Raw genomic sequence first — 27,084 nt, forward strand, 5'->3', positions numbered from 1 at the left:
GATATATATAATTTCAACTTTAATGGCTGCCCGAGGCTTACCTACCGGCTAGATAATTTTTTTTTTATAAAATTAGTTACCTTGATTTGTTATATAATCAGGAGGATATTGGAATACAAGTGAATAATTCTTTTCGATGCTTTATATATGTATTTTATTCCCTATTATTGTGATTCTACCATCTTATATCACGTTGTGTTTTTTTTTTAATCTGAATAGACTTAAATTAATGTGAATTTTGAAAAAACTTAAATGTATGAATTTGAAGAACCTAATTATTTATTTTTTTTGTTTGAAGCTTTGAGAAGAAATATTAAGTTATTTTTTTAACTTAAAAAAAATCTAAAAACCATTATTGTTACATTTGTGTCCTTATAATTTTAAATGTTAAGTATAAAATAAACATCTCAAAGAATATAAATAAGATAGTATTTTATTATAACATAAATCATAGTCAAGTGAATGCAACCTTTTAATATTCTAAATTAGAATAACATTGATAAAATTTTGTGAAGATAAATCATTCTAGTTTGAAGAAAATAAAAAGATAAAAATAATGATAATCTACTTGTATATTTGTAGGCTTTATTTAGGTGAGGAGGAAAATAAATTAATTAGATAAAGGTACTTTGGAGAATATTTTTAAATGATGTGATTCAAAATTTTCAAATTAAGTAAAAAGTTAAAAAAATAATTAGTTTAATAACTTAATGGCTTATTAATTACTATTTTTTTATTAAATTGAAAAATTAACAGACTTAGGGTCCATTTGAGATTTCTTTTGTGAGGTTCAAAAGTGATTTTAAAAAACTAAAAGCTAATTTGGATATTTGGTAAATTTTCTTAAAAATCACTTTTAACAAAATCACCCCATCCTATAGCAGATTTTTTAAAATAGGGAAAGAGTAGCTTTTTAAAATCTAATTTGAGAATCACTTTTTTATTTAATACAATTCCATATATATCATCATATATAGGATAAAACTCCAAAATTATCCTTACTAATTAGGAAATAAAGCCATTACTTTTAAAGAGATTATTTTTATTACCAATTATATTATGACAAGAAAATAAAAAAATAAAACTAATAATATAAAATATTTATTTTAGTTATCAATTATTATTATTATTATTATTATTATTATTATATATATATATATATATCCCTAAAAATATTATATATATATATATATATATATATATAGATATATAGATAGATATAGATATAGATATATAGATACATAGATATATACACATACATGTTTATAAATATGTACATAATTTTATTCAATATTACGTTCAATTCAATCATTCACATTCTTATAGTATTTTAACAATAAGACTTACCAAACACATAGAGCTATTTTTAAAACTTACAACACTTTTAAAAATAAATTTTACTAAATGTTTAGTTGATTATCTTCACAACTGGTTATTTTTGCAGCACAGCGAACGACAATTATTTTAAAAGCTAGAACATTATCAAGCTAGCTCTTCATGGGTTAACTGATTAAAATTAAGTCAATTAAGTCATTAAGTTAGGAAACAAACAACCCTTTAATAAATTTATGAATGTAAATATTAATAAATTATAATGCAATTAAAAATAATAATTTCTTCCTTTATTCACTTTTTTAATTAAAATTAGTTTCATTAGCTATTTTAAATAACAAGCTGTTTAATTAAGTCTCTAGTCTCTCTTCCTAGAATGCAAGGTAAAAACATTAAGCTAGAAATATCATATCAAAGTAATGCGTAGTCACACATTTTTGTCAAATATTCTAGACTTTCTAATTACACATTTTACCATTTAGTCCATGATTTTTAAAGATACCTATTACATTTCTAATATTATATTTTTATTTTGAATTATTCAGTTGAACTATGCATGCAGCTTTGTAACATATAGCACACTCCATAACTTTTAGTGTGGGGAAGGAAAAAAAGAGCTCATCATATTAGACTAAGTGCACATTTGGTATGACTTATCTAATGATTATAAGTGCTTATTTATCTTATAAGTACTTTTTAAAATTTTTATTGTCATTTGATTGTATTTTAAGTAGAGCTTTTAGGGATAAAATAAATTATTTTATCTATACTAGTAAAAACTTGTCTATTAAAATAATTTTATATAATTTTTATAAAAGTTCTCATCAACAACTAAATAACTAAATTTTTTTTAATAAAAACTATGCTTGTCAAAGTTGTACTAATAAGAGCTCTATTTGAATAAATCCTATCAAAAAAAAAAATTGTACTAAGGGGCAGGGACGGATGCAGCACATGACTAGTGGGGGCTTGAGTCGCCATTGGCCAAAAAAATTAAAAAAATAAAAGAGAAAAATATTTTAATTTTCTAATTAGTCCCCATTAAATTTATTAAAATAGTCACTATAAAATATAAACTCCCATAAAATTTAACTTTAACTTTTAAGAAATATAAAAACCTATATTTTAATTAAAAATAATGATAGCCCACCACCCAAAATATTTTCTATTCTCAAAAATATGGTTAATTCTTCTAGTTTATATAATAATAGTAGAACGAACGTTTTCAGTAATAAAACTCATGAAGAATCATCTTTGGAATCGGATGGGATAAGTGATAGTTTGGTTGTTTATATAGGAAATAATAAATTTAATAATATTGATAATAAGTCTATTGGATAACATTTTTAAAATATAAAAATGCATAGAGACTAATTAGAAATGTATTAGCAAATATTTTATATATTCAAAATTTTAGTTTTTTATATTTTACTATTATTTAATTTAACCCCCGATAAATTATTTTTCTAGATCCGCCACTGCTAAAGGGAGCCTAACAATAAGATTATAATAGTAGAAGAATTCAAAAACTGTACTCTCAATGTTACAAGTTTAAAATTATTTAAGTTATGAATGAAATAGGTAATTGGAAAAATAGAGGGACCTAACTCCTAAGTGGTAAAAGATATAAACAGAAGGTGATAAGGTTCTTAATAATAATTATAAGTGTCCTTCTCCATTTTATATTTAATTTGAAAGAAATATTTGGATCCTGGACTAATCAGAGTAAATTCTTACAGCGAGAGTTCATACAGAGGATAAAAGTAAGATTATATATTCGTCCTTCAAACAAGTAGCCAATCAGGAATAATTTTCGTTCAACGGGCCATAAAAAAAAAAATAAACATAGAATTATCATAATATATTAACTATAGATATGAATTGAGGAGACAAAGATAAAATTAACATGAAAATGAGCGAAAATTCAATGAAGATAACTAAGAATGACTTTCGCTATCACTATTCTGGGAGTTGGAATTCAGCTGCTAAATAAAAACAGAAATAAAATTGTTTATACTTTATATATAGCTACAATCAACACGGAGAGAGATTCGTATAAGAGACCTCTTTTATTACAACACGATATGATATAATGGAGGAAAAATATTAAAGCCACCGGAAAGCTCATTCTGTTCTCCTAATTGCCATTAATGAACTTCTTCTGAAGATCTTTCACAACGTTTGGGTCCAACTGGAATGCCTTGCCAAGAAAATCGGGATTGATTGGAGGATCGGCTCCGAAGACCGTGTCGGCTATGGTAATGACACCAGGGAACTGGCTGCCCAAACTGGCAAACGCAACTGCATTTGTTTTTCCAATGTTGAATTGGAAGTGAATCATACCAATTGGAAACACAAAAACGTCTCCCTTGTTCAGAACTTTTGCGATGAGTGTGTTATTTAGTTGGTTCGATGTCACAAAACCAACATAAAGAGTTCCTTCCAGGACCACCAGGATTTCAGTGGCACGGGGGTGAGTGTGAGGTGGATTTTGACCGTATGGCGCGTAGTCAATACGGACTGCTGATATGCCAAGAGTGTTAAGTCCTGGAATTTGCTCAACATTTGCATTTGTCACACTAAAGCCAAGTCGATTTGCTGTGTTTCCAGGCTTGTCTAGCCCTGATAAAAAGAAATCTTCTGCTTTCGCAAGCTTGGGGTCCTTGCAGAACTTCCCATTCACAAACACTACAAGAACACAGACAAAGAAAAAAGGAAGAGTTAAGTAGCAGCACAAATTATATTGAAAATTACATGTTTTATCAGTTAAGCTCACATACCACCATCCTTGGGATCATTGATGGCGACACAGATATCTTGAAGAGGGCTGGGGTCATAGGCAGAGGCCAATAAAGAAGCCAAAGCCAAGAGAGCAAAACCTGAAAGAAATTGAACAGCTTTCATTTTGATTAATTTATATCAATTTTTTTTTTGGGTAGTGTTGAGGCTTGAGATGTATATCTTGCAAGAGAAATTTGCCTATTTATAGAAGGGAGTCCATGAAAATGTCTGTGCATTCAATTTCTTAGCCCTCGAAGCAGGTGAAGACTCGCCAAGTCTTCATTAATTGTCTGTGATTAGTTATATTTTCAAACAAGATATGTTCAATCACTGTGTACATATGTCCATATCTACGAAAAGAAAATGTGATTCTAGCAATACTGAATGTAAATAAGGTCTTATATAGTTATATTAATTAATTTCATTTTTTAAGTAAAAGTTTTTTTTTTATTTCCCTTTTTTTTAACTGTATTCATTTTATCTTCTCAAAAGTTTGGAATTGATCTCATCTGCTTGCAGACAACGTTGTTATCAATCTGAACTAAAGGGTAATTAAGGCGCAGGAATTTTCACTATTGACGTTATATTTGCAATTTCAAGGGGAAAAAACAACTCATATGATTAGGTGCACCACCTCGGTATTTGAACATTAAAAACTTACTATTTTAATTGATTTGGTGGGTCAAAATATTATTATAATATCTAATTGTATAATTAGTTTAGTGGGTTTTATTTCAAACAAACAAGATTAGTCAATACGAAAACCATTAGTCAAATGCTGGATTCAATGCTTACCTCTTTTTATAGGAGAAGTCTATGGTACGGCTTCTGTTAGTAACAGAAGCCAATGGCGGACTTCCACGGGTGCTAGAGGAGAGAAAGAGGTCCCAATGCAAGGTGATGGAAATGGGAAAGTACGAAGCTGTTACTTGCAGCCTCTGCACCGTAGCCATGTCCCCTTTTTTATAATGATGTCTAATGAACTATAATTGTTGTTATTATTATTAATTTTATTATAATATGAGAATAGTTTAAGCAAACTTATCACAAGAAATTCACGAAATATTGGCAAAAACCATCATTTACATTTTTTTAATATATTATCCACATCAAATGCATGCGACCTGGCTATGAAAGTGAATCCCCCCCCCCCCCCCTTCTAGATCTTCTCGATACACACGCATAATTAAATAGTATAGTGCAATTAAGACACCCAAAAAAAAAAAAGCCTTGATTAGAATATGAAACAAAATGCCATCAAATGAATGCGACCTGGCTATGAAAGTGAATTCCCTTCCCCCCCTCCCTCCCTCTTCTAGATCTTCTCGATACACACGCATAATTGAATAGTATAGTGCAATTAAGACACCCAAAAAAAAAAAAAACCTTGATTAGAATATGAAACAAAATGCCATCAATCTGTCAAAAGGCCACTTGATATTTCTACAGGACACTTGACACCCAAAAAAAACTTTGATTAAGAGCTATTATCTAGTATTGGTGTCTCTCATTTATTAAAATATAGATTTGAGATTTTATAATATTATGAAAAATTGTTACAATATTGTAAACTGTTGAAAAATCATTTGATCGATGTTGTAAAAAAAATTTAATTCTAAATCTATATTTTAAAAATGAGAGCGTCCGCCTAAGAAATATTATGAGAAATAAAATGCTATCAATCTGTCAAAAGACCACTTGGTATTTCTACAGGATTACTTTGTCGAACATAGAACTACATGACACCAACTTCATTTGATTTAATCTTGAATCTTGCCTGTTGCAATAGTTCTTAAAAAACATTTTTCATACAGTAATTATATATATTATCTGCAAAAGTAGTATAAAATGCCGAAGCACATTCATGAGACAGAGCAAAAATGTATATTTTTCTGGCCTCTAAATACGCGACAGCTTTACCCAAGTCCTGGAATTATTTTACCGAGTTAATAATTTTATATTGCGTTAAAGTCAGCAAATCACAAATCATTTGCTACACGAAAGAAACTAATTCGGAGGAAATGATCAAACTAAACTCCTTTTATTTTATTGAACTAATCATTTCCGGGCCCCCAAATGTTTCAACTAATGGAGCAAATATAAACTTCATTAAAAAAATGAACACATAAAAGAAAGGAGTTGTTGAGGACTGGGAGATGAAAGCAACATCAAGTCTTGCTAAATTTAAGCAGTTTATCAATTAAGAGTTTTTACTGTCCTACGAAATCAACATGAAAAGATTCGAAAAGAATGATTCTTTAATACGCTTTTCTCCCTCATTAATGCCTAGGGATGGTGGAAATTCTTATGAGGAAGAGACTTCTAAGGGACGCTTTCTTTTTCTTTTTCTTTTTTCGCTTGGGGAGGGTTTGTGGATAATTTGATATTAAATTTCTTATTCAAGGAAAGGAATAAAATAATTTACTACTCAATATCTTATTTAGAGAAGAGATAGGAATTAGTTGAAATCCACATCCCCTCCTAATCCCTTTTTCTATTTTAATTTTTAATTTATTTTTTAAAATTTTTAGGGAGTACATATAAAAATTAAATTGTAATATATGATTAAATCGAGTTGAAAAATAAAAGTATTAATTATTCAAGAATTGAATATCCTTACAGATCTCTATCCCGTTTTTGAAACAACTATGAAGGGGACAAAGAGTAATGGGGAATAAGATCACCTCCCATTGCCATTCCTATCCACATTGAGGGTGGATTAAAGTGTACTAAAATTTTATAAAGAAATTAAAATGACTATTGTTTTCAACTGATTTTAGGGTAAGAAAAGTCAAACCAATCTAGAACAATAAATTTGTTATTTTGAGGGGAGATGGGGTACCTCACTAGTTTATTGTGTGTAGTACGGTGTATCTGAAATTCGGGGGAGGTGAGAAGGAGGGAGAGAGTAGTAACAATGGTGGAAGGTCAGAAATAAGAGAGGTGTCCTTCCAAAATGAGTTTCACGCCTGCAAAACAGTGAAATGGAGGTTAGAGGTGAAGCCGGGGTACCCCGGCGTTCACACTCCGACGCTCAAGTTAGCAAACTCAAGCTTTACTGGTAAAGAGAGCTGGCTAGCCCTCTGTAAATTAGGGTTTAAGGTTGAAGAAAACCTATTTTTTGGAGTGTGAGTGTTAATGGTGAGTGAGAGCCCCCCGGAGAATGAAACCTAGGCACCTTTATATATGGAGTACCTCAGCTGCCACGTGGCGTACCCTTTTTGGCTAACGTCATTTTACCTCTTTATAATTTTTTGGGCCGTTATCTGCATGTTCGCGGCGTATCTCATCTTTTGGAAACGTGGCACGCTGGAGAGTGGTCCGGGGTACCTCTGCAGTAGCTGTCGGGTAGGCGGCTGGGGACCACTGTCCTTGGGACAATGTCCTTCACTTTTGGCAGAGGTAGCAGGCGGCTGTCCCCCCTTTTTGATATGACGTTCTTGATTCCTAATTCTGACAAAATCAAATAATATCTTTTAGGAGGCGGAGACGTTTCTCATGGCGGATATTTTCAGTGGATTCTCTTACATCCGCTTTACCGGGTACCTCGAGTTACGTGGGGTACCCTCTATTACGCGAGGTACCCCTATTTGTATGGGGTACCTCATATTATATGAGGTATCTCTATTTATGTGAGATACCTCTAATTGTGCAGGGTACCTCTATTTATACGGAGTACCTCGAGTCATGCCGGGCACCTCGGATTGTGCAGGGTACCTCCGATGGTGCTGAAATCATTCCATTGGTTGACACGTGGCGCTCTATTGCCCTTCCTATTTTTCCCTCAAACAACGTCCCCCTAGTTTCTTTTTGGCGAGAAGTATTGGAGGCAAAAGAAACTCATTGTATGAGTGACACGTGGCGACACGGCTGGACTGGAGGGTACCTTGCTTAGCTTCTTCCCTTGACTAAACTTTGTGTACTTCGAACTAAAAATCTTCTCTTTGTCTTTTCCTTTTCCTGCTTTTTTTTTTTTTTGACGATGAGAACGAACAGTTGTCTTCATATGTCTCTCTCTTTTTTCTTGGGAAGTGGCAGCCGTCTGACACGCAGTTTGAATTTTGAAAATATCAATCTCACTCAAACATCCCTAAACTCCTTTCTTGGGCAACGTGTTATGTCAGGTTGAATTTAAAACTCCTGACGTGTGTCAGAATTTTGAAAATCCTCAAACGAACTCCCAAAAATTGATCATTTCCAGTAGCTTTTTTCTTCCATAATTTTGTCTCTTCTTCTAACTGCATCAACATTATCACAGGTAAAAAAAAAAAAATTTCTTTACTCTTTTTTTTACCTCCGTTCATCTTCCCCAGGCTCTATTCTCCCTTTATTCTTTTTCTTTTATTTTCTTCTTCTTCCGTTTTCTTTCTTTCCCGTTTTCTTTCTCCCATTTCTTCTTCCCTTTCTTTCTTTATTCTTTCTTCTTTCCCTATTTTCTTTCTTTCTTTTTTTCTTTCTCTCTCTCGGTCGGCAAAGATCTGGTGCGTTTTCCGGCGTGGATCTCGGCTGCTGCAGTGGCGGTTTTGGGCTCTAGATCTAGTCGGTTCAAGGCGATTTTCCGACAGCTCACGGCGTGATCTCGGTCCTATGATACACACGGTAAACCTCCTTCCTTGAGTCTTTATTTTATCTCGCTTTCTCTCTCTTCTTTCTCATTTTCTTTTCTCATTTTCTTCTCTCATTTTCTTCTTTCTTTTTCTTCTTTTTTTCTCGTTTCGGCCGGTGTTTTTCTTGGAGATTTCCGGCGTCGGTTTGGTGTGGTTGCAGCCATGGCAGCCGGTTCTTCTTGATGGCTGCAGCTTCTCTGTTTTTCTCTCTTTTTGTTTTGGCCGGCGTTCTTCTCGGAGTTTTCCGGCATTTTAGTGGCTGCAGCTCCCCCGGTCAGCGTCAGTTAGGTGGCTGCAGCTCCCCCCCGCGTCAGTTTGCTGCAGCTTCTCCATTTTTTTTTTTTTGTTGGTTGGTGTTTGCATTTAGTGGTTGATGTGTGGTGGATGGTGCTTGGTATGAATATGTTGCTGTTTGGAAAACATGTGGCTTGTTGGATGTGTTGTTGGAGGCTTATGGATATGTTGTTTGGGGAACTCGTGGCTTGTTGGATGTATTATTGGGTGTATTGTTGGGGGAAAGTAGATGGGCAAGAAACATGTAGGACCCGTGAGGAAGCGACGCGTAGTTGGGGCTAGTAGGGTTGTCAGCCCTCCTGCGGGTTCCCCTTCCCACATCTCCATTAGCGAGGGGGATCAGTCTCCCCCTAATTCCTCTGGGAGTTGTAATTCTCATTCTGAGCCCCCTCCCCCTAGGAGTATCCCTCGTGTCAGCCCACGTTTTCCCAGTAAACGGCCAACCCCCCATCCTAAAAAAAAGAGTAAGTCATCTAAGCCCAAGGTTCCCGCTCGTTCCTCGAACCAGCCTCCCAAATCTCCCCCTGCCACACCTTCAAAATCTGGCAACCTTTTTTCCCTAGGCACTAGGAGGGCTACCTTGGGGGACTTAGAACAAATTAGAGCCAAATACAATATTTCTCCATCTGTTCAGCTTAAGGTACCCCATGTGGATGAGTGACCTGAGTGTCCGAAGTCTGATGAGATTGCTCTCCACATTGACCTCTTTGATCTAGGACTCCGCATGCCCCTCCAACCTTTCTATATGAAAATGTTTAGTTACTTGGGGGTAGCTCTTGGGCAGCTGTCCCTTCCGGGGTGGAGGACGCTTACGGGCTTACATGTGTTATGGTCAGAGGTCTTGAAGCACGACATTTCTGTTCGGGAGTTGAGGGGTCTTTACCAATTCAAGAAGCCTAAGGGTCCCGGTATTGCTTACTTCTCCCCTTGGGGTAATCACGGCCATATTGTTAAGGGGAACCCTGCCTTGAAGAAGGGTTATCGAAAGGGATGGTTTGTTGCTGAGGGTAGGTGGGGGACAGAGACTCTGGGTGAAAAGGGCAACCCCGTGGAGGTTCCTCATTCCTTCAATGTAGACTGTAAGTATCTCTCTTACTTATGGTTCTTTATCATAATCTTTCACATGAATGTCTCGCTAACCTTGGGTTCTTCATTCTTTTGCAGGTGTGACATGGGCTAAAGGATCATGCCCAGTTCAGGAGGTGGGGAGAGAGGTGAAGAAGTTTGTGGATAGGTTTCGAGGTGCACAGAATGGTAGTGATGTGCTAGAGGAGAGCCGATTATAGAGAGCGGGGCTGATTGACCGAAGTCCTCCACCTGCTCTCGGGGGTGACTCATGTATGATTTAGGTGTCGAGGGGTACCATATTATTATCTACGGGACTGGGGTACCTCGTTATCACCGCATCTTTATTTTACTTCCCTTTTTTTTATTTCCCATTTTGCTTTTGTAGTACTTAGTACTTGTCCGACTAACATAACTTTTGTGCATTGGGTGCAGTTATGGAATCGGCAGGTGACGCTTTTGACGCCTTTTTCCAATCGGTAGTGGGCGGTACTTCCGGATCTCAGGATTCGGCGGTACCCCAGAAAGGCTCCCGGCCACCTCGAATTCCCGGACCAAAGGGCAAGTCTCAGGGTACCTCCCACAGCGGGTCGAAGGGTACCCCTCGCTCGAAGAAGAGAAAATTCGGGCTGGTTTCCTCTTTCCCCGATGAGTTACATGAGGGTGACCTAGACCCGGCTTCCAACAAGGAGGTTTCGCACTTGGCTCGCTGTTTTTACTACTCTGCTGAAAATGTTACCTCCGAGGTTGCTGAAGAGGCTGACAAGATGAGTTTGAGCCAGCGCTACGGTCAAGCACTTAGGGCTACCCCAAGAAGTAGGCTTTCCCGGGGTACCCCGGGTGTACCCTTCATCATTTTTTTACTTAATTAATCTTATTGTCATACACATATATTTAACATGTCTTTCATGACCCGCAGGCATCCTTCCTCCTTAGCCACTGCCTTCCAGACCTTGACTCCCTTGTTGCCGCTCAGTCAGAGGTCGACAAGTTAAGGGGTGAGCTCCAAAGCCATCAATCTCGCGAGGATCAGCTTGCCCGAGAAGTTAAAACTTTGCAAGAACGCATTGCTGGCCTGTCGGGAGAGAAAGCTCGGGTGGAGAAGGATCGTGATGAGTTGAGGGTCACCAACGGGGATCTGTTATCCCGACAAAAGACGATGGCAGAGGATGCATTCTCACTCATCATGACGGAGGTGTGGAGTGTGGATCCGGACTTGGAGGTACCCCGGGTGCAGAAATTTATCAACAAAGCTACGATTCTGAAGACGATTGCAGAGAGGAAGAAGTCTTCCCAGGCACGGTCGGGTACCCCTTCCGGGTCGCCTAGAGTACCCCATCAGCTTCAGTCGTTGCCTGCCTTGGATGCCCCTACTTCGGCTGCTCATATTGCGGGTACCTTGGAGTCCTCTGCTAATCGCCCTCTGGAGACGGATGTTGGGGATGGCGTTCCCCCATCGATGTAGCCTTCTCAGTGTGCTCTTATTTTTTCGGATCTATCCACATTTTGCTATTTGGATCTTGTTTCTTTCTTTTTGGTTTCTCGGGATATTTTGTATTATTGGGACTTCTCTTTTGTTATGATACCATGCCCTCGAGTCCTCTTGTACTTTGCATGTTTATTATTCTGCAAATGAATGTTTGGCTAAACTGTTACCTTATAAATGTCTAGGGTACCTCTCATCATTTATTTTGAAATGGGGTACCCCTGGTACCTTAACAAATATAGCAACATCAGGCGAATTCCCCACCAATTTGGTGCATGCCCTTCTCGGAAACTATGGCGGATTCTCCACAAATAGGTAATTAAAATATCATCGCGACATCTCGATCAAACGTTGAAAGCGCAATTGGTCCAACCAATCACTTTCTTATTCTTTCGAAGTTCTCTCCGAATTTTTGAATAGCTTACCCCCTACTTTGCTCAAGTACGAGGACGGAGGTGTGGGTGCTCTTATACCTAAGCCGAACTTCGTGCCGCTAGGGTATACCGGTTTTTCTTCACCCTCGGGTCCTCTTTTACCCTCCCTCTCTTTGTCTAGGTAGTTTTGTCATGCTTCCGCAGAAAGGCTACCCCTGGGCTGTTCACTCCATTGCCCATCTTGGCTTTGCATAGATCGTCACGATCTAGGCATATCAAGTACCTTGGCTGGTCCTGTGATAGGTTAGTCATAATTGACAAGCGTATGGCGAGAATTGCATATAACCAGATGCAAGGGTATATTAATGGTGATAAATGAATGTAATCTGCATTCTAAAATCGAAGTGGGGAAAAATAAAGAAAGAACCCACATCATATTTGTTGAGAAAGAAAATACATTTATAGATAACGAAAGCATTGATCAATACACGACTTAGCTTTGTTACCCTGAGGAGAATGGGAGATTGTAAGACCTCCTATCATTTTCATTTGAAAATTAAAGAAACTCTAAAGTTGCAACTGACCAACATAGGGCATTTGGGGTACCCCATTTTGCCTACCACACAAAAAATATTAAAGAAAGCAAATAACAGCAAAAGACTAAAGGTTGAGACACTGTCCTTTAGTAATATTTCCGTAGCATTGCAGTATTCCAGGGGTGCCTCACAATTGTGCCATCCATGTGGAGTAGCCTGTATGCACTTGTCCCAACGGGTTTGTCGATGCGGTAAGGTCCTTCCCAATTTGCCCCAAAAGTTCCTTCGCAAGGTACCCTAGTGTTCTGAGTTACCCTTCTCAAGACCAAGTCTCTTTTCTTGAAGGATCGAGGGCGTACCTTTTTTTCATATAGACCCGAAATGTGATGTTGATATATGGTCGTCCTCAATTCTGCTCTAGCCCTTTTTTCAGCCACCAAATCAAGGTTTGAAGCAACCAAGGAGGTGTTCTCGGCCTCATCAAAGTATTCAACCCTGTGAGAGGGTACCCTGATTTCCGCTGGAATCACTGCATCAACACCGAATGCGAGGGCAAATGGGGTCTCTCTAGCGGAGGTGTTTTGAGTAGTCCGGTACGCCCACAGTACCCCAGGTAGCTCGTCTACCCATGCTCTTTTTCTTTCTTCTAGCTTCTTCTTAAGGATACCTTTGATAATCTTGTTAACGGCTTCGACTTGCCCATTAGATTGGGGATGGGCAGGTGTAGCAAATCGGTTGGCTATCCCCAACTCCGAACAAAAGCTTCGAAATCTTTCATTATCGAATTGCTTCCCGTTATCACTGACAATTGCATATGGGATCCCAAATCTGCAAATGAGGTTCTTCCAAATGAATTCCGTGGTTTTTCTTTCTGTGATGCTTGTTAATGGCTCTGCTTCCGCCCATTTTGTAAAATAATCAACCGCCACGATTGCGTATTTTGCTTGCCCCTTCTCGGTAGGTAACGGGCCAATGAGGTCCACTCCCTACATAGCGAAGGACCAAGGGGAAGATATAACTGTTAGCTTCTCTGGGGGTAGGTGGGGTACCCTGGCGAACCTCTGGCATTTGTCATGGCTTCGTACCATATTCTTGGCATCCTCCCGCATGGTCGGCCAGTAGTACCCCTGACGGAGAGCTTTTTGCGACAGTGATTGTGCTCCATAGTGATTGCCACAAATCCCCTCATGTATCTCCCTCATGACATACTCGGCCTCGTCGCTTCCCAAGCATCTAAGGTAAGGAAGAGTGAACCCTCTTCTGTATAGGGTACCCTGGATCAGGCAATACCGCGCGGCTTTATACTTTAATCTTCTTGCTTCACTTTTATCTGAGGGGAGGTTTCCGTCTTTGAGGTACCTTATGATAGGCTCCATCCAAAGTATCTCGTTGGATAACAATTTTACTTCCAGCGGCTCTAGGAGATCAATGCTGAGGGCGGGTATGTGTTCTGTCGTGAGGGGGCCAACTGACTGAGCTACACCAAGAGATGCCATTTTTGCCAGGGTGTCGGCTTCGTTGTTCTCCAGTTGGGGTACCCTTTCCACCTTGACCTCGCAAAATTGGGACATCAACTCTTTGATTTTTCCGAGGTACCCTTTCATGTTTTCCTCTTTCGCTTGATATTGCGCGGTAATCTGGCTTACCACCAACTGGGAGTCGCTCTTGACGTGTACCCTTTTTGCTCCCAAAGCCTTCGACATCCTCAACCCCGCTATGATGGCCTCGCACTCGGCTTCGTTGTTTGAAGCCTTGAATCCAAATTGCAAGGCGTAGCATATTTTTACCTTGTTCGGGTCGATTATAATAACTCCCACACCACTTCCGTGTGAGTTAAAAGAACCGTCTACATATATTTCCCAGACTTGCCCCCCTTTATTGGTGGATGGAGTATCTGACAGGTACCTCAGATCATCTTCACCACTTGAGTCATTAGCAAATTCCGCAATGAAATCAGCGATGGCTTGGGCTTTAATCGCCGAACGAGGCTTGAAGATGATGTCGAACTCGCTTAATTCGAGGGACCATCGAAGAAGCCTTCCAGACATGTCTAACTTCTGGAGGATTTGCCGGAGGGGAAGGTTGGTGACGACTGCAATGGTGTGAACCTGAAAATATGGTCTGAGCTTCCGTGCAGAGACAACCAATGCCAAGACGATCTTTTCAGAGGTGGGGTACCTCTTTTCGGCATCAACCATAGCCTTACTAGTGTAGTAAATAGGTCGTTGTACCCCATTATCATCCTCTCGGAGTAACACAGAGCTGGTGGCATGCTCGGATACGGCGAGATACAACATAAGCACCTCTCCCGGCTCAGGTTTGGCAAGTAGTGGAGCATTCACGAGGTACCCCTTCAGTTCTTGGAAAGCCTCTTCGCAATCAGGTGTCCATTGGAGATTTTTGCCGGTCTTCAAAGCTTTAAAAAAAGGCTTACACCGGTCGGTAGCCTTGGAGATAAAGCGGCTCAGAGCAGCTACCCGGCCTGCCAAGCTTTGAACCTCCTTAATGGTGCTTGGTGATTTCATGTCAAGAACTGCGCGAATTTTATCGGGGTTGGCTTCAATCCCCCGTTGTTGTACCATGAATCCGAGAAACTTTCCCGAGGTTACCCCGAATGCACATTTTTCAGGGTTAAGCCGTATCTAGTGTCTTCTCAAAACGGTAAAGGTATCTCTGAGGTGCCCCAGGTGTTCCCCGCATGCACCGATTTGGTGATCATGTCGTCTATGTATACCTCCATGGTGCGCCCGATTTGTTCTTTGAAAATTTTATTCACTAGCCGCTACTAGGTAGCCTCGGCATTCTTTAAACCAAACGGCATAACCTTATAACAGTATAACCCCCGGTTGGTGATGAAGGCCGTTTTCTCTTAAACGGGTTCATACATCGGGATTTGGTTGTACCCGGAGAAGGCGTCCATAAAACTAAGCATCTCATGCCCCGCTGTTGTATCAACCAGTTGGTCCACCCAAGGAAGCGGGAAGCTATCCTTGGGGCAGGACTTGTTCAAATCAGTGAAGTCCACACACATGCGCCACTTTTCATTTGATTTCTTGACTAGAACAATGTTGGATACCCAATCGGGGTACACTGCTTCCCGGATAAACCTTGCTGCTAATAGGCGGTCTACCTCTTGTTCAATTGCATCGTACCTCTCTTGGTTGAAGGCGCGACGCTTCTGTTTGACCGGTTTATTATGTGGGCTGACATTGAGTTTGTGACAAGAGAGAGAAGGTGGGATATCTGGCATATCCGAGTGGGACCAAGCGAATACATCGTGGTGCTCACGTAGGAAGGTGATAAGTTTCTCTCTTTGTTCCTCCGAGAGGTTGGAGCCTACTTTCACTGTCTTTGTTGGGTCGGTGGCATAAATCGAGACTGAAATAAGGTCTTCAACTAGGGTACCCCTTTTTTCATCTTTCAATATTCGGGGATCCAAAGGTGCCTCAACTTCACATCTGGGCTCCTCCTGGTCCCCGTGGGGTACCCTCGAGCTATCTCCCGTAACTGCTTCTACCCCCATTGGTGAAGACTCCAACTGTTTTCGCGGGTGGGCTACCTGAGGAGATTTTTTGAGTACTGCTCTCCGTTGTCTAGTAAGTGCTCGCTTTGAGGGGGAAGGTGTGGGCTGGCTGCCACTGGGGTATCCCTTCATTGGCAGATCGGAAGCTATTTGGTAAGTGACTTTGGAGGCCACGGAATAACATCCACGAGCTGATTGCTGGTCCCCTTTAATGGTGATAACTTCTTGGGCGGCCGAGACTTTCATGGCGAGGTAGTGCATGGATACCACCGCTTTAGTTGCTACTAAGAACGGCCTACCTAATATAATATTGTAGGCACCCGGGTGATCTACAATAAGAAAATCAATCATGTGAACAACACGGTGAGGTACCTTACCAAGTGTAACGGGCAGTGTGATGATGCCTTTTAGTATAACCATATCTCCGGCGAACCCAATAAGAGGCGTAGCGTAGGGGGTGATCTTTGGTGACTCAATCAATAGTTAATCCAAGGCGCTTTTGAAAATGATGTCAACGGAGCTGCCGGTATCTACTAGAGTTCTTGCTACCTTACCAGTGGCAACCTTCAACGTAATTACGAAGGCATCGTCGTGGGGGTACGAGATGCCCTCCGCATCTTTTTCTGTAAAAATGATAGGCGGGGGATGGTGGGGTACCTTCGGTGTACCTCATTCATTAAGGTTGACTTCTCTGCCCATATTGGTGGTTATCGACAACGATCTACCATAGCCTTTGATAGCCCTCCTAGATTGGCCCGCCAAAGTCGGTCCGCCCATGATCATTCGAACATACACGCCTTTCTTATGTTCAGGGGGTGCCTCTCGTTCAGGACTGCCATCAGCTACTTGCTTGCCCTTATCCTGCTCCGCGAATTTCCGAGCTTCTCTCATGCCAGCAACAAATTCTTTGAGGTACCCGCTGAGAATCAAAGATTCAATTTTCTCTCGCAAGGTGAAACATTCAGCTGTGCTGTGACCAAAGTCCTCATGGAACTCGCAATACTTCAGGCTACGCTTCATGTTGGGGTACTTCTTCATTGGCTTAGGAGGACGGAGGAGGCCAGTATCCCGAATATGGTAGAAGATCTGCTCTAGGGATCGATTAAGTGGGTGGTAAGATTCGTACCGAGGCCTCGGTGGTAGCTCTCGCTGATCTGGTGGTGGCGATCTTGGAGGTTGGGGTACCCTTGAGGTACCCTGAGGGTTATACCCTCGCCCCCGCGGGGCAGCCTGTGGAGGGCTCCGTGGTCGAAGTACCCGCGGTATTGTGGCCTCCATCCTTTTGGGCTTCTCCTTGTTCTTTGTAACATCGGCCTTATCTTCTTGGCGCTTCAATTGACATTTCTCGTCCATCTCCACCTGCTGCAACGCCCGGGAACGAGCTTCCCCATATGAAAGTGGGCGCTTCTTTTGAAAAAAACGCCATAACTTACCCAACTGTAAATTTTTCTCAAAATGGGTCAATGTGTATTGGTTTCCAAATGCTCCGGTTCGCAGCACCTCTTGGTGGAAACGACTCACGTACTCTGCCAAAGGTTCGGCTTCCCCTTGCTTGATAAAGGCAAGTTTGGAGGCTACCCTATCTTAAGTGGAGGCGTAGGAAAACTCTTTAGTAAATTCGGATAGCAATTGATGTAGGGAAGATATGCTACCCGCTTTCAAAGAGCGAAACCACGACTTCGCGGGGCCCGTGAGTGTGTGTGTAAACATCCTACACATGGCGCTCTCATCTACACCCTTGATAAGCATTTGGTCGCGGTATAGCTCAGCATGCTCCGAGGGATCAGTGGTACTCGAGTATTGAGGTATCTGAGGCATGGCGAACGCCTCGGGGAGAGCTGCCGTCCTAATCTCCATAGTGAATGGCGATTGGTAGGTCATTGGCGTTGGGGCAGCTGTGATGTTTTGCTTCTCGGAGAGGAGCTTTACTTGGGCTTCCAGGTTCTCCATCTTTTCCACAAATTCGAGGGGTACCCTCGGTGTACTCGATGATGTCACCGCCATTTGAGAAGCCCTTTTGGCGTTTAACTTCTCACGGAGATCCTCGTGGGTACGCTTTGCATGCCTCGTACCCTGGCTGCTGCGGGAATTGCAAGAGGCGGTGGAAGGCTCGTCGCGGGAGCCTACGGTTTGAAACTTAGAACGGGTACCCGATGGCCTAGGCTTTGGCTTGCTGGCCTCGGGTACCCCTCTTTTGACCATAGCTTGGTCGTCCGTTTGAGGTGGTAGAGCTTCTAGCGTCACTGGTGGAAGTGAACTTTTTGGTGCCCGAGATCCGACTGCCCTAAGTATTGCGTGGGCAAGATCCTCAAAACGCTTGTGCGAAATAGGTTCTTCTGCTTGGCGAACACCCGTCGATTGCTTGATACCATTGCCCTTGCTGATGCGGGCTACCCTTCTTGCGGGATCACTACCTTCACTGCTGCTGTCATCTCTCATCCTTGTAGGATCCCCCATTAAACCTTCGGGAGGTACGTCGGGTGCCATGTATTAGAGTACACACAACAACTAGTTTGGTAACCGCGGAGGAGGCTTTTTGTGCGACTCCCCACATACGACGCCAATTGTTTTCAACTGATTTTGGGGTAAGAAAAGTCAAACCAATCTAGAACAATAAATTTGTTATTTTGAGGGGAGATGGGGTACCTCACTAGTTTATTGTGTGTGGTGCGGTGTATCTGAAATTCGGGGGAGGTGAGAAAAAGGGAGAGAGTGGTAACAATGGTGGAAGGTCAGAAACAAGAGAGGTGTCCTTCCAAAATGAGCTTCACGCCTGCAAAACAGTGAAATGGAGGTTAGAGGTGAAGCCGGGGTACCCCGGCGTTCACACTCTGACGCTCAAGTTAGCAAACTCAAGCTTTAATGGTAAAGAGAGCTGGCTAGCCCTCTGTAAATTAGGGTTTAAGGTTGAAGAAAACCTATTTTTTGGAGTGTGAGTGTTAATGGTGAGTGAGAGCCCCCCGGAAAATGAAACCTAGGCGCCTTTATATATGGAGTACCTCAGCTGACACGTGGCGTACCCTTTTTGGCTAACGTCTTTTTACCTCTTTATAATTTTTTGGGCCATTATCTGCATGTTCGCGGCGTATCTCATCTTTTGGAAACGTGGCGCGTGCTGGAGAGTGGTCCGGGGTACCTCTGCAGTAGCTGTCGAGTAGGCGGCTGGGGACCACTGTCCTTGGGACAGTGTCCTTCACTTTTGGCAGAGGTAGCAGGCGGCTGTCCCCCCCTTTTGATACGACGTTCTTGATTCCTAATTCTGACAAAATCAAATAATATCTTTTAAGAGGCGGAGACATTTCTCATGGAGGATATTTTCGGTGGATTCTCTTACATCCGCTTTGTCGGGTACCTCGAGTTACGTGGGGTACCCCCTATTACGCGGGGTATCCCTATTTGTATGGGGTACCTCTATTTGTATGGGATACCTCATATTATATGGGGTATCTCTATTTGTGTGGGATACCTCTAATTGTGCAGGGTACCTCTATTTATACGGGATACCTCGAGTCATGTCGGGCACCTCGGATTATGCAGGGTACCTCCGATGGTGCTGAAATCATTCCATTGGTTGACACATGGCGCTCTATTACCTTTCTTATTTTTCCCTCAAACAACTATGGAAATTAATTAGCCAGCAGTTAGCTTGCGGCTGCCATGAAAGTTGAAGTGATATATATCAATAATCAATTGATATTGTAATAAATAATCACTATCTCTAACAAATCTGAACTACTCCAGTAGTAGTTAGGTATTATTATTATTTTTGTTGGAAGACTAAATTTGGTTCCTTCTGAGTGTTTTTGTCTTTTAATATATTTTTATAAATCTTAAAAAAAGAAGGGGCTTGGGGCCGCTATGGGAAAATTTTTAATCGTACTCTGTACTTCTTGAAAATTAAAACTCAAGTGGCCAACTAATAAAAAAGACTGCTTGAAAATAATCCAACCCTTTGGGGTTATCATAATTCCTTTCATTTATGTTCATTAAAAATCTAGATTATATCATTGTTATATATTTTAAAAATTTCAGATATTGTTTTATTTTCATTTTTCTATTTTCCACGGAAGAAAAGGGTTTTCATTAGGAAACTATTACTATAACGTAACGAAAATTATTATATAAAGGTTTTTGAAAAAAATATAATAAAGGATGAGAAACATAATGATCCTCACCACTCATTGTAGTTTTGTTCAATTGGAAAGAATATGTATAGGAATTTATATCTGTGGATTAGGTTCTTTCTCGTAGAAAATTTTGCAGCACGTAACCTCTTTATAAAGAATTAGTCTTTGTTTTTTTAATTAAGACTCTAATCCATCCAATGGCTTGACTGTAAACCACCTCCCTTCCGACCCATTTAGGTAACTGTTGGAGTCTTTTAGTGTGACTTGTGTGGTTCATCTAATTCCAAATATTTAGAAGTAGCAGAGAAGATCTTTTGATCAGTTTAAATAGCACCTAACACTCAGAAAAAATAATAATGATAATAATTAATGACATATTACTTAAAGATACAACCTTAAGGCAGCTAAACAAGAAAATTGCGCCAAGTAAGTTCACCAGAAATTCTTTTGGGCCTGTGAGGACCCAGTCTCAAAATATTTACGCCCCTGCATAAAACGTAATGAAAAACATAAAGAAATTAAAATGAACTTGAAGTTGGAGTTTGTCTATGAAATTTTCAGATATTATAATAATAGAGAAAAAGATTCCCGTGACTTCAGTAACTCAAAAATATGTTGATGTCATGTAAGCATGTGAAGAAGAAAATGTACTGAAACGACAAGTTGCCTTAGTTGTTTTAGAACCAGTACTAATGGATTGAGTTTAATTAAAGTCACAGACAAACAATTGAAGACTAGGCAAGTTTTCATCTACTCCGATATAAATAGCGTTGCTTACCTTGCAACATCTCTCACCTCTCACTAAACCAATAATAATAAGTTCAGAAATTGATTAAACAGAGTGAGATCCTACAGCTAGCTAGCTAGCTAATTAAACACACAATGAAAACCAGTGTTCAATTTCTTAAAGGTTTTGCTCTCTTGGTTTTAGCTTCTTCGTTGGCCTCTGCCTTTGATCCTAGTCCTCTTCAGGATATCTGTGTAGCCATCGATGAGCCCAAGAACGCAGGTATATATATAACATAGAAAAACTTTAATTTAATTTCTCATTTTCTGTGTCTTAAGCTTGTATGTTTTTGGGGTCAAATTCACCTTATTAATTAAATATTCTTAATTCTTCTGTGCAGTTTTTGTTAACGGGAAGTTCTGCAAGGACCCCAAGCTTGCTAAAGCTCAAGATTTCTTCTTATCAGGGCTAGACAAGCCTGGAAACACAGCAAACCGTCTTGGTTTTAGTGTGACAAATGCAAATGTTGAGCAAATTCCAGGACTCAACACCCTTGGCATATCAGCAGTCCGTATTGACTATGCACCATACGGCCAAAACCCACCTCACACGCACCCTCGTGCCACTGAGATCCTGGTGGTCCTGGAGGGAACACTTTATGTTGGTTTTGTGACATCAAACCAGCTGAATAACACACTCATTGCAAAAGTTCTGAACAAGGGAGATGTTTTTGTGTTTCCGATTGGCATGATTCACTTCCAATTCAACATCGGAAAAACAAATGCAGTTGCAATTGCTGCTCTAAGCAGCCAGTTCCCTGGTGTCATTACCATAGCAAACACGGTCTTCGGAGCCAATCCTCCGATCAATCCTGATTTTCTTGCCAAGGCGTTCCAGTTGGATGTGAATGTGGTGAAAGAACTTGAGGCTAAGTTCTGATTAAATGTGTCACTTATTTGAATAACATATTGCCATTTATGTTTCAGCTTGTTCTCATTATTGTCCTTGTTAGTTTTGATATGATAAAAAGATTCGTACGAACGTTCCTATCTCGAGTCAGCTTTGCTTCTTTTTCCAAACTTATTAAATATTAAAATAATGAATATCAATTTCTTTTTGGTGAGAGTCGTTAGATCTCTCTCTCTCTCTCTCTCTCTCTCTATATATATATATATATAATTTGAAAAAATTATTAAATCATGTAATTGCTTAATAGTGTGTGCTACTAAATGGTTTATTAATTAACACATCTCTCCTCTAATGTCGCTAATAATCATATCAATTTCACAACCTCACCCCAATGCCTGTATTCTTCTTTAAGAGAAAATAGGATAAGGCCAAGAGGCGTAACGAGGATTTTTGTTCTCTTTGTTGAATGATGCTATGATAACCCCTTAATTATATTTCGTTATCTTTTTTTTTCCCCTTCGCGAGTTGGGAGCCACAACATAGTTAAACTTAGAATCTGCTATCTTGACTGGCTAACGGTTGCACGCAACTGGAGAATCTGCTATCTTGACTGGCCCTACACAGCTACGTTGACTAATCAGTTAGGTAATCAAGTTGATTGTTCAGCGTCGAGTTTCAAGAAGCAACTGGTTTTCACTTATATTTATATATAAACTCACTTTTCAACTGGTGGGTTTACTTTTCTCTTAACCGAATTCCTTATTCATTTCAGGACGTTGAAGTATTCTTAAAACTCTCATATTTGAAAAATTAATTCACTAAATAAGATTGAAGTAAAACTGTACCTATTTTCCTTAAAAATATATATCTAACTGATTAAAATGAAAATTTATAGAGTATAATAAATGAGATTTTTTAAATAAAAATTTTTACAAAATATTTTATTACGGTAATTTTTAAGTTATAATTATTTAACCACAATACTAAATAAGACAAAAAAATTTGTGTATTTTCTATTCAGAAAGTTAGATCTGTAAAGTTTATTTTTAAAACATTAATTTGAGTTGACTAAGTTTGTGATACATTATAAGTTTATGGAGAATCTATTGATCTTTGTAGATGTTCATGGACAGGTTCGAATTAAGTAGTACTTGCGAGGGTTTATCGACAACTCATCTTATGTAAAGGTTTATGACACCTTATAGGAAATTTTTAGTCCCTCTTAAGTTCTCCGCAAGCAAATAGTGTCAAAAAATTAGTGAGTATAAAATGTATATTAAAAGAAAGAAAAACACAAATTACATAACTCAAAGAGTCACAATAATTTAGCGTAGTACACCCAAATTCGGATACGTCCATGGATAAAAAAAAAAATCCATTATAATGGTCGTCACAGTTACAAGAGTATAAGCATCAATAACTCAATCCACACACAACACAAGCAATGACGAAGGGTACCTTGAAAAATATATTTTAGACTTACTAATTTTAAAATTATTTCTCTTGTATCCTATAAGATATATAAACACTTTTTATGTTGGTCCTCAACAAGTTTCTTTTTTCCTTTTTTATAATCCATAAAATAATAAACAATGTTCGTATTAGTCATTTAAAAAATTCCTATATATGTAACGACAGTTTGTACCCATTATTTTAATTTAACCCAAGATAGAATAAGTCCCTAACTTCCCACTACGGCAGACTAATATCCTAAAAGAGTTCATCGAGGTGGTTCCACCACTCCCCCCGCATCTTCGCAACAAATACACGTTAATGTCTAGCATTATTGATTTTGATTATACGAAAGTTTAAGCAAGTACATACATGAATACAAGACTCGGGAAGGAATCAAATTCTTAGGTGATTCGGTCAGTCTTAATGAATGTGGTCCATTTAGTGACTGGAGCAGGTGTGATTTGTTACAAATGCAAGTAATTTATTACAAATTCACAATATCAATTGATATTAATAATATAGAGGGTGAAGCTCTCTGCTGCCAAATTTATATAATTAATCACCATTATTGGTTATATATTGAGGGGGAAAACGAATATAAGACTCATTCATTTCGAAGCTTCATAGATCTACCGGAATTATTTTAAAAAGCTTTTGTGGATCAACCGCTCTTGATCAACAGGTATGATGTTGTTTTCATGCATGCGTTTGAAATATCTAACAAGTGATTAGCAATTCTTATCTTCTTTTCGGTCAAACCTTTTATTTTTTTCATTAATCTTTTGAGTGGTGTTATTTGTACTCCACGTCTAAAAAATGTTTAACAAGTTCACATTATTTTTAATAAGTACAAATTAATAATAAATTTTCACAATTAATCAATTAAATGCTTCTTATAAGTTTTCCCTTACGTAGATTTCTTTGATCATTCAAGTTGTTTTAACATAAATTTTATTACAACCCAAAAAATTAGTTGACTATTTTATCCTTCCAACATAAAATGAACAAATTGGCTGAATGAATATATGTTCTTGTATCTAATAATTTAGATATTTAATTTTGTGACTTATAATCTAACATTTTTAAATAAAATCTAATAATTTTCAACATCTACATGTAAATTACATGAATTTGACATTATGATAATTCATGTGAGTATTGAACCATAAAGATATATATTATGTTACTTCAATTAAAGATTAATAATCACACTAGTAAGTAATATTAACTCATCATTTAGAAATAATGAATTTTGTATAAAAATTAAATAAATTGAAGTTAAAGTGAATTTTTAGTACTTTTAATTTATAAGGGTGAAATAGTCAATTTAAACTTAAGTTAAAACAATATTAGTAGTTAAATATAATTAACAAAACGTAAGTCACAAAAATAAACTAAAACATAATTAATCAATTAATTCTCAAAAATTCTTTTTTATTTGAAATTTTAAGAATTATGTAAATACTTTTAACAAGAATTGTAGGGTGGACATATATCGGCACCCTAAATTTTTTTCCAATGTAAGTTTGAACAACTGAATTGACCGAACCAACCACTCGAAGAGAAAATGAACAAAACAGCCTTATTTTTCTTTGAATTGATCATTTTTCCTCTCATGTTTGAAAATTTAACAAAACTCTCCATCTTTTGAAAAAAAAAATTGTGAGTCATATGTACATCATGGTCAGAATGTTAAAAAAAAAAAAGGCTATATGCTTCCTTCTCCGAGTTTTAAATTTTTGCTTATAAATTTAAGGATGTAAGTTTTGAGAAGGTTGATTGCATCAGGAAGAGTAGTTGGAGGAAATGGACATCGTTCATGAAGGTAGAAATCAATTCAAAAAATAATAACGGTGGAATTAGAAATGGCCGCGAGGCGCCAGCCATATAAAAATAAAATGTATTCTCAGATTAAAAATTGAGAGTACAAGGACGAAGTGCTGTTAAACATTGTTGGAAAATTCGGACTAGTTATTCTTCTCTTCTAAAATTGTTGCAATATGTAGATAGACACAATTTGAAATCTTCAGAGATTCTAGAAACACACACTCATAATACAATCCAGAGGTCTACCAATTTGAAATCTTCAGAGATTCTAGATACACACACTCATAATACAATCCAGAGGTCTACCAACTATGAGCTCCACGTACTCACTTTCTCAACATATGTTGGAGACATGAGTACTGTTGGCTTCAAGTCCAAATGGCAACTCGGACTGGGTATTTATCTTGCAAAATGAGTAGTCTTGCGAGAAAAAGTCTATAGTACAGAAGTGTATAGAACATATATACATATACATTTCTTCTTCTTATGCGTACATCAAAACTATGCTGGTGTACAAGTAAGCATAAGTAGAATAAATGTAATTAAAATTAGAGACAGTACGTAGTTGTTACGGAATGACTGGTTGAAATTAAAAACATTTGAAGACTTGGAAATTAGTGCTTGTGATCTCTACGCCGAGCAGGGATAACGCAGACTGGTTCAAATGAACCCCATCTATAAATAAAGTAGCTTGCCTTGCAACATTTCTCACCCCAACTCACCGAAAAGCAAATAATACATTAATAATTGACAATGAAAGGTGTTCAATTGCTTTTAGGTTTTGCTCTCTTGATCTTGGCTTCTTCATTGGCCTCCGCCTATGACCCTAGTCCTCTTCAGGATATCTGTGTAGCCATCGATGAGCCCAAGAACGCAGGTATTTATATATATGCTCAATTTCTGTGTCTAAATTATCTTTTAATTTTGTTTGCTGGCAAGGCTATATCTTGCTGTATAATCATTTTCGAGCATAGACATCCATAGTTCCATACTATAAAACATATAGTACCTCTAAATAAAGTGCTTACTTCCGCACTGGAAAATGACTCATGTCTTGTCCTTATGTAAAACAAAAAGACATCTAATAACTATATATTGTTAATTCTTTTGTGCAGTTTTTGTCAACGGCAAGTTCTGCAAGGACCCAAAGCTTGCCAAGCCAGAAGATTTCTTCTTCTCAGGGCTAGATCAGCCAGGAGACACTGCAAATCGTCTTGGTTTTAAGGTCACTACTGTAAACGTTGAACAAATCCCAGGACTCAACACTCTCGGTGTCTCTGCTGCTCGCATTGACTTTGCACCATATGGCCAAAACCCACCCCACACTCACCCTCGTGCCACTGAAATCCTGGTGGTCCTGGAGGGAACACTTTATGTTGGTTTTGTGACATCAAACCAGCTCAATAACACACTCATTGCAAAAGTTCTGAACAAGGGAGATGTTTTTGTGTTTCCGATTGGCATGATTCACTTCCAATTCAACATTGGAAAAACAAATGCGGTTGCCTTTGCCGGTTTCGGCAGCCAGAATCCTGGTGTCATCACCATAGCCAACACGGTCTTTGGAGCCGATCCTCCTATCAATCCTGATTTTCTTGGCAAGGCATTCCAGTTGGACCCACAGGTAGTGAAAGATCTTCAGAATAAATTCATGAATGGCGATTAGAGAAACATTGTCAAATGCACCCTCATTGGAATAATGTAATAAAGAGGTTGCATAATACGTATGCATGTACATATGTATACCTCAAGCCTTCTTCTATGTCTGTGTTCCTTAATTAATAGAATATGAATTGAATATCCTTCTATGTCAATTTCGTTGATTAAGAAAAACTTGAACCAAAAACGCACATGATCAGAAAATTTAATGGCGGTTGAGGCTTAAATGCTCAAGAAGCATTGGTCAATTCAACATCAGCTGAAGTTAGTACTGAGCAAAAATTTCTCTTAAAACCTATGAAAAAACAAGGGAAAAAAACCAATAATCGTGAAGCCTGAGCCCTGAAGGTTAACATGATGGAATTTGACAATATAATCAAAG

The 27,084-nt window shown here is 38.7% G+C and overlaps 4 protein-coding genes across 4 annotated transcripts; 2 read left to right on the forward strand and 2 right to left on the reverse strand.

Moving 5' to 3' along the window:
• Nucleotides 1–3,318: 3,318 nt before the first annotated feature.
• LOC102619217 (germin-like protein subfamily 1 member 17) lies at nucleotides 3,319–4,304 on the reverse strand. Its single transcript, XM_006478955.3, has 2 exons — nucleotides 4,113–4,304; nucleotides 3,319–4,020 (listed from the first exon to the last, which is right to left on the reverse strand). The coding sequence occupies exons 1-2, from the start codon at nucleotides 4,234–4,236 to the stop codon at nucleotides 3,470–3,472; spliced, it is 675 nt and encodes a 224-aa protein (XP_006479018.2). The 5' UTR covers nucleotides 4,237–4,304; the 3' UTR covers nucleotides 3,319–3,469.
• Nucleotides 4,305–12,621: 8,317 nt separating this feature from the next.
• Nucleotides 12,622–15,057, reverse strand: LOC127900826 (uncharacterized). Its single transcript, XM_052436075.1, has 2 exons — nucleotides 13,561–15,057; nucleotides 12,622–13,461 (listed from the first exon to the last, which is right to left on the reverse strand). The coding sequence occupies exons 1-2, from the start codon at nucleotides 15,055–15,057 to the stop codon at nucleotides 12,622–12,624; spliced, it is 2,337 nt and encodes a 778-aa protein (XP_052292035.1).
• A 5,826-nt stretch (nucleotides 15,058–20,883) lies between these two features.
• LOC102619511 (germin-like protein subfamily 1 member 17) lies at nucleotides 20,884–21,975 on the forward strand. The gene is made up of 2 exons (XM_006478956.3): nucleotides 20,884–21,134; nucleotides 21,253–21,975. Exons 1-2 carry the CDS (start codon nucleotides 21,008–21,010, stop codon nucleotides 21,789–21,791), a joined length of 666 nt encoding a protein of 221 aa, XP_006479019.1. The 5' UTR covers nucleotides 20,884–21,007; the 3' UTR covers nucleotides 21,792–21,975.
• Nucleotides 21,976–25,736: 3,761 nt separating this feature from the next.
• On the forward strand, nucleotides 25,737–26,843 carry LOC102620456 (germin-like protein subfamily 1 member 17). The gene is made up of 2 exons (XM_006478960.3): nucleotides 25,737–25,920; nucleotides 26,159–26,843. The coding sequence occupies exons 1-2, from the start codon at nucleotides 25,797–25,799 to the stop codon at nucleotides 26,707–26,709; spliced, it is 675 nt and encodes a 224-aa protein (XP_006479023.2). The 5' UTR covers nucleotides 25,737–25,796; the 3' UTR covers nucleotides 26,710–26,843.
• The last annotated feature ends 241 nt before the right edge of the window (nucleotides 26,844–27,084 follow it).

This window comes from Citrus sinensis, chromosome 3 (assembly GCF_022201045.2).
Source record: "Citrus sinensis cultivar Valencia sweet orange chromosome 3, DVS_A1.0, whole genome shotgun sequence".
Taxonomy (NCBI): Eukaryota; Viridiplantae; Streptophyta; class Magnoliopsida; order Sapindales; family Rutaceae; genus Citrus; species Citrus sinensis.

Coding starts and splice junctions, on each gene's coding strand:
- LOC102619217 (XM_006478955.3), bottom strand. CDS start 4,236: ATGAAAGCTGTTCAATTTCTTTCAGGTTTTGCTCTCTTGGCTTTGGCT. Junction 4,021..4,112: donor CAATGATCCCAAGGATGGTG/GTATGTGAGCTT, acceptor GTGTTCTTGTAG/TGTTTGTGAATGGGAAGTTC.
- LOC127900826 (XM_052436075.1), bottom strand. CDS start 15,057: ATGGTACAACAACGGGGGATTGAAGCCAACCCCGATAAAATTCGCGCA. Junction 13,462..13,560: donor GGGAGGATGCCAAGAATATG/GTACGAAGCCAT, acceptor TTCGCTATGTAG/GGAGTGGACCTCATTGGCCC.
- LOC102619511 (XM_006478956.3), top strand. CDS start 21,008: ATGAAAACCAGTGTTCAATTTCTTAAAGGTTTTGCTCTCTTGGTTTTA. Junction 21,135..21,252: donor CGATGAGCCCAAGAACGCAG/GTATATATATAA, acceptor TCTTCTGTGCAG/TTTTTGTTAACGGGAAGTTC.
- LOC102620456 (XM_006478960.3), top strand. CDS start 25,797: ATGAAAGGTGTTCAATTGCTTTTAGGTTTTGCTCTCTTGATCTTGGCT. Junction 25,921..26,158: donor CGATGAGCCCAAGAACGCAG/GTATTTATATAT, acceptor TCTTTTGTGCAG/TTTTTGTCAACGGCAAGTTC.